A 7,028-nucleotide genomic window follows, 5' to 3' on the forward strand; every position below is an offset into this window, starting at 1 on the left:
TTGAATGTGAAGTTGAATGTGTATGAAAATGAAGTAGTATTTATAAAAAAAAATTCGAATTAAAAAAAAAATTTAAAAATCGGTTGCGGCCCGGCCCAAACACAAACAACCCTGGGCCGGGCCGCGTTGCGTCACGTCCCGCGCCGTGTAACGCGCGCCCAAGCCTGGCCGCGGGACGGGCACCAGGCCGGGAACGCGGCCCCGGGACCGGCCTAGGCTGTGCCTCTCCTCCGATTAACGCGTGGGACGGGCCGAGACTCGCGATTTGCGGTCCGGCCCTCCGCGTTATTCATGCTCTTAAGCTAAATTTTTTTATCATATTTTTTCTGATTTTTTTCTGCCCAATAAATGTAAACATTACCAAAACTGGTAAAAAAAATGATTCGACTTCCTCTTCCAAATCTCGTCTCCTCTGTTTACTTCCACGAACTCTGGCACTACATCCTCCCCACCTGCTCCTCTCTCTCTCTCTCTCACACACACACACACACTATAGCAACAACACATTTTAAAACTAGAGTTGGAGGAAAAGGAAGAGACGATTTTAGACTAGAGTTGGGAGGAAAAGAGTTACTCTCTCAACAACACATTTTTTTGCCGACTTTCCAACATTTTAGGCCCACCACATGGTGAGGAAACCCTACCTACAAACACGTTATTGTGCTTTCAATTTTTAACTCTGTAGTGTGATTGGAGAAAATTGTGATCCATGCATCGGTTAAAATATTGATTTTTTTTTACAGTTGCAGTTGCTACTATTTTCCTTGAATTTATGGAGGAATGTGCTTGAGAATGCTGCTATTTTGAGAATTTTAATGGTGAAATTTGTGCAAATAGAGATGATCCGTTAGAGATTTACGTACTGATTTAGGATTGATCATGAATTTTATCCCCTTTGTTTTAGCCATCTTCAGGAATTTCTGACATTGATTTGTCTTTTGGTCAATATTATAAAAATACATTTTTGTTTCTCTCTCTGACCTTTTAAATAAATAGAAAATTGTTTTTATTAGTATTTTATAATGATCTATGTTATTGGCTCGTCGTTGCTGCTTGAATATTAGGCCACCGTGAAAAGGCCACCTGATGCTTTATTTTTTATATTTCCTTCAAATGCTACACACATATGATTATATTTTCAATCAGATATTATTCTTTGTGTAGGATTTGACTAACCCATGACTGAAGTTAGTTATTTCAAATTTAATCCTATTAAGACATTTAAATTTTTAATGTAGAAAACTGAAAGTGTTTGTTAGAATATCTTATCTTGACTGAACTTCCAAGCATTTGGTTAATCTTTGTCCAATCGAATCAGTACCTTGTGATTAATGTGACGAGTACAATTGTTTTCATCTCTTTATGTAGCTGCGTATGGCTCGAAAAATGGATAAATTCTTGTTACTGAATGATAATAATCACATCATGATTCCATGAAAGTTTAAATGCTCTGGTTTGATCACTTGATGGCATATGCATTTCAGTGTCTCTGACTTGCTGATCGCAGTTCTATTATCACAACACAGATTTCTGTGTGGTCGTTTACGATTGTACGGAATTCCACCATCCTCTTTTGTTATAATGTTAATTTTATCTGTACATATATAAATAGAATCTAAAGTTGATACTAATATCTTAGATATCTTATTCTTAAGTTCAGGGCTTTACTTTTTTCACTTGTGTTTTCGGCTAACCCTGTCAAACTCTAGATATTTTTCCCTTTTCTTTCATAACGTTCTAAATATTTGCTACCAAAACTGATAAATCTCTTTATCCACCATAAGAAGTGCCTCATAAATTCAGTATACCATTACCAAACAATAAATGGCAAAGAAGATGAATAAAATCTAAAAGTGAAAGATTTATTTTGTCATGCTAATCTTGATGGACTTTTAGTTTCTGCTGTCATGGACATTTTGGCTCTGACATTCTATTTGTCCTCATATTTTCCTGCTACACTTTGTTCTAGCTATCTACAAATTTCTTTAGAAGAAAAGTTATATTTATGTGAAAATTAATTTGTTTATTATACTTACTGAAAATGATCACTTGTAATAAAAGCTGTATGTGGATCATATGATTAGGTAGTTGTTATACATGGGATTCTGCATCACGAGATTTATCTAGATCATTTAATTAATTTGATTATCATCAAGGGAGGAAAAACCACATGTCCTGTAGTAATATGGCACCAGTTTTCACATTTTCCCATTTTCCCATTTACGTTTCTCTTCTACTTAAATGTTTCCCTTGGTAGTGTTTTTCCAGTTTTATGTCTTATTCCTCGTATGATATTGAGAATTAAAAACCTGTTGTGATAGAATGTGGAGGAAAGTCATATTTATAAGGCATATTATGTGTGCTTTCCCATTTTCAGGAGTGCTGTGATATTTGTGGTGATATAGGGGTTGCTGATGCATTAATAACTTGCAGCATATGTAAAAGAAACACTGAGCATATGTAAGATATCTCTCCCTGTTGCTCACTAAGTTTATCTCTGTTTACGAATTTTCCTGTGTTATGTCTTGTTTTTTTGGAAGTGGGAATGGAAGCAGAAGTTTAAGGGAGATACTCAATGCTAAAAAGGATCAGGCATTGTTTGCATGTTTTTGTGTACCTAGCGTACATGATATCAAATCATGTTTTCTTTCTGTTTGCATTTGAGTTCTGTAAATAGTTTTCACTAAAGTGGACCTGATATCAGGTATTGCATGAAATTTTTTCTTGAGGAACACGTCAACGACTGGCATTGTGAAGAATGCTTGTCAGGAGTACATAACCAATCAGTAGTACATAAAAGTGGTGAGCTGCCTGCAGAGAGTAGAAAGTTACCAAATGAATCAAGGGTGGGTTTGGGTGACTGGGAAAAAATTGTTGCAACTGGGAAGACTAAATACCTCACTGTCGAAGAAGCTATCAAGCTCCCATTAGGACAGAAGCTACCTTATAATTCTTTCCACAAAAGAACCCCTCGCCGCAATAGTGTGAAGTATAAATTTGATCCAACAATCAGGCCTAGATTTATAGATTTCTCATCTCTCCAAAATCTCACTCCGGGACCTTTTCGGCAACCGAAGCCTCGAAGACCTGCCAATGTGGAGATCCATAGAAAGCCAAACCTCACAGGTCAGTAGTCAAATGCAGACTAACTTATATTGCGTGAGAAACAAAGATTGAACTGACTTCTTTTCTAGATATACTAGCTCTTGCTGTTTTCTGAAAAAGCTTCGGTGGAAGTTGATGTTGTGGATGGTTGTTGTACTGCTTGTTGAAACAGGTTGATTTCTCTTTTTTTTACTGCATGTTACAGTTGAAAAAAAACACATTTTTATTAAGTAAGATAATTACAAATAATCATATTGTTTCTGGAGTAACATGATTTGTGCAAACAAGTTTTTATTGATTTTCATGAATGCTTGTAGATGGTCTGTTTCATTTGGCTCCACTGACAATTGGATTAACTGATTAAGCATTTACTATTTAGCAATCCAATAATCATCCTTGAACTCATTGGATCAAACATTATCAAAAGGCAATACTGATTCTTTTGTTACCCTAGATATGACAACGGAGTATATCACATGAAAATAACTGCGGATTCCTGCAGGTCTAGGGATTCTAGCATCACTAGGTTTCCTGCAGCTAGAATTTCCTTCATGTTTCTTTTTTTTTTTGGTGAAAGTTCATTTCGTGTGAATAAATTGTGTCACCTGTATAATGCAATGAGTTACAGAATTGGTTTAAAAACATATGATCGGTATGCAAATATTCAAGATGGTTCCATCATTTCATCAGCAGGGTTTAGATCACCGAGCAGTCTCCGACCTTCTGAAGACCTGAAAGACACAAACTTGGTGAAGGAACAGCCAAGTAAAGTCCAATTGCCTGTGACAACAAGAGCAGTGAAGCAGTCATCTTTACCATCAGAAAATACCTCTCCAGGTGCCATCTCAGGTAAGAGCAGCATTTCACCCATTTGCTTCATGATTTCTGTTTTACAAATACAACTGCCATACTGCTGCATTTCATATTAGTAAGCGTATGTGGGATTTTGCTTTAACACTCTTTACATATCAATGTAAAGTACGTTTTCTTCATAGGATAAAAAGACCATGTGGTTTTCAATTTCAACAATTTTCAAGGCTTTTCCACCTTGACTTTGATATTGGAATGGTTAAGCAAATTGTGCAACTGTCTATTCATCCATATGGGGACTAAACTGTGGTAACAACCCTTCCTGAGCTTGAAATCTATGCCAGTCCTTCTAATTTTGAATCATATTCACATACGGTTGGTTGCAAGAAATTCCCTCTTTCAAAATATATTAACTGAAAGTTGTTGTAGCTTACATTGTCCTTAGAATATTATATAGCAGTTGAAAATCTGGTGTACAAAGAGGTGAAACTTATGATGGAACCTGTAACTTTGGAAAATGAAAATAGGCAGTTAGGTTTAGTGCAAGATAAAGTAATAACGATGAATTTACTTGTAGTTCTCAAACTTATGCATGGTGCATGTTTTATGTTTACATTGTTTACCTGATAGCAAAGATAAATAAGTCCCCCAAAATGCTAATCTTTGTGGATAACATTACGAAGATGTATATGATATTGAAGATAACAGAACATGTGACCTGTGCATAATTGATAGGGTTAAGAGTTGGAACTGACACATCGCTCACTCAAATCTGCAATTTTACACTGCTTTTAAAACACTGGGCTTATAGCATCCCCGAATTTTTTATACTAAAATTATGTCAAATTCATTGGTAAAACGACATCATTTTAAGGTATACATTATAGAACTTTTGTTGAATATTTTTTGGGATGTTGTAATTGCAACAATTAGGAGCGATCATTTATGTGAAAAGTCAAATTTGGGAAAAACTTGTGTTATTTTTGGCAATTAAACCAAAATATGAAATACGAGCAATGAAGAGATAACTGCACAACCATCTAGTGTCTGCTCTTATCTTTAACATGGAACTATGTTACACTTGGGGTATTAATTGTTTACGTTTGGTTATGACTATAGAAAAACTGAATCATGTTTGGGTGGTGTTTGTTACTAGAAAGAATTTATTTTGCAGGTGGTGATGGTCATGATAATGCCATTGATCGGAGCACTTCTGGTGCTGAGAATAAGAATGAAATTTATTTGCTTGATTCTGAGAAAGACTTGAGGGTCCCTGCTTTGGAAGCTTCGTGGAAGTAAATTTCTATATTTTTCTATTTTCTCTACTTATTCATTTTCTATATTTTTTCATAGTCTTTTTTTTTATCTTACTGGTTATCAGGGGAAGCTTCAGGATCCTGGACGATAGTGCACAAAAAGAAATAAACCATCTAGTTCGAGCTTATCCTCCTTTACAAGTTTACAGAAAGATCTTTGATATCTCCAAGAAAATGCCTCAAGTGCTTCATTTCGAATTGGTTCCTTCCAAACCAATTTTGAACAACTTATTCAATGACTATATTCCAGATCGAAGTGACATTGGTTTATATTTCTTTCCTGGAGCTGGAGAGAGGTGGGCTAGATCTAGAGTTGTTAAAATTTTCGACTTTCAACTGCTGCTCTCGTTTCTGGATACTAACTTACTGATCACCTCACTTATTGACAGCTCGGAGGAGGGTAATATCTTCCTGGCAGATCAAATAATTTCAACAAACTATGCATTGAGGAAACAGATTGCAGATGTTGAGATGTTGGTTTTCAGCTCCAAACTGCTGCATGCCAATTGTCAAAGTGAGGCCATTATTTCTCATGTGTGAAGTCATTATATTTTACGGACCATTAATTGACGTGCATCTAAGTTATGCTCTATCGTGTCATACGGAGTAAGATATGCAACTTCAGCTGTAAAACTGTTAGTTGTCATATCACCAATCTTGAAATTGAGATGTGGTATTAGAATCCTTGGTTACATTCTCTCAGATTGTGAAGGATTCAATGCCAATTCTTCAATTAATTAATGATGTGATGGTCCCTTCAATATATGAACATCTTTATTCCTTGATTTGAAGTATGGGAATATCTCGTAGTCTTGTTTGATTAGTTTGTTCTCTCCTGACTTTTCACAAGAACCATTCACGTTCCAGGTTGGCAAGGAAAGCACTTCCTATGGGGAGTATTCCGCCGCCTGAAACCAAATGCCACAACGTGCTCAGAGGATAGAGTTCTTGAGCCGACAGTGCAGCCATCAGATTGGGTGAATCAGGTGCATGGCAGTGGAGAGGCTGACATTGAGATTGACATGACAGATGGCGTGAATCACGACCAGGGTCCGGTGCACGACGGTGGAGAGGTTGACATGGAAATCGACATGATTGGTGGCATCAGCTTGGGAAAAATAGATGTTCCTGTCAGTAAAAAACCTACAGCTGCTTTAGCTTGGCCGGAGTCTGCCCCCGGCCTAACAGTTGCTCCAGTTGCCAAGATTCCTTCACCGATTGTTAAAGTAGAATCTCATGATCTCATTCCTCCTGGATTTGAGGAGGTGTATAGGATGAGAATTCAGAGTTCATCACCTCCGGTGGCCGGCATTTGGAATCAAGACATAAACAAGAGATGATTGATGATACTCCCGCCGTCCCCTAATAGGAGTCGTTCTTTGACCGGACACGAGTTTTAAGAAATGTAGAGAAAAGTTGGTTGAAAAAGTTAGTGGAATGTGAGACCCACATTTTTATATTGGTTTTATAATAAAATGTGAGTGGAGTGAGTTAGTGGAATGTGGGGCCTACTACCATTTATGGTAAAAATGAAGAATGACTCTTAATGGGGGACGGCCCAAAATGGAAATTAGCGACTCTTATTCGGGGACGGAGGGAGTACTTCTTTATCTTGACATGATAAATTGGGGTTGGGGGATTGGTGTTAGATACTGTTAGATTTTAGATATGGAACAGTATAAAGCCTTTTTCTGCAGCATTTACTTAAGTAGTTGAGTTGTGGTGAATTGAGACAGGTTTCCAAATTTGGTTATGGGTAAAATCATTTTTTAATTGTCTTTGCTGCTCCAGTTTTAT

At 36.9% G+C, this 7,028-nt stretch overlaps 1 protein-coding gene across 5 annotated transcripts; it reads left to right on the forward strand.

Moving 5' to 3' along the window:
• The first annotated feature begins 432 nt into the window (after positions 1-432).
• LOC121787125 lies at positions 433-6,709 on the forward strand. 5 transcript variants are annotated; one of them, XM_042185754.1, is made up of 8 exons: positions 433-629; positions 2,378-2,460; positions 2,705-3,126; positions 3,796-3,954; positions 5,090-5,210; positions 5,297-5,527; positions 5,621-5,745; positions 6,099-6,709. In XM_042185754.1, the coding sequence occupies exons 1-8, from the start codon at positions 627-629 to the stop codon at positions 6,569-6,571; spliced, it is 1,617 nt and encodes a 538-aa protein (XP_042041688.1). In that variant the 5' UTR covers positions 433-626; the 3' UTR covers positions 6,572-6,709. The 5 variants fall into 5 exon arrangements, with proteins under 5 accessions (XP_042041688.1, XP_042041689.1, XP_042041690.1 ...); XM_042185755.1 differs by having other exon boundaries at positions 3,799-3,954; XM_042185756.1 differs by lacking the exon at positions 433-629 and adding an exon at positions 706-1,550.
• The last annotated feature ends 319 nt before the right edge of the window (positions 6,710-7,028 follow it).

The sequence above is a fragment of the Salvia splendens genome, chromosome 22 (genome assembly GCF_004379255.2).
Source record: "Salvia splendens isolate huo1 chromosome 22, SspV2, whole genome shotgun sequence".
NCBI classification, from domain to species: domain Eukaryota; kingdom Viridiplantae; phylum Streptophyta; class Magnoliopsida; order Lamiales; family Lamiaceae; genus Salvia; species Salvia splendens.

Bases quoted from the DNA above. Each gene is read 5' to 3' on its own strand.
- LOC121787125 (XM_042185754.1), top strand. The intron at 5,211-5,296 runs GTAAATTTCTAT...ACTGGTTATCAG, and splicing joins GCTTTGGAAGCTTCGTGGAA to GGGAAGCTTCAGGATCCTGG. The intron at 5,746-6,098 runs GTGAGGCCATTA...TTCACGTTCCAG, and splicing joins GCTGCATGCCAATTGTCAAA to GTTGGCAAGGAAAGCACTTC.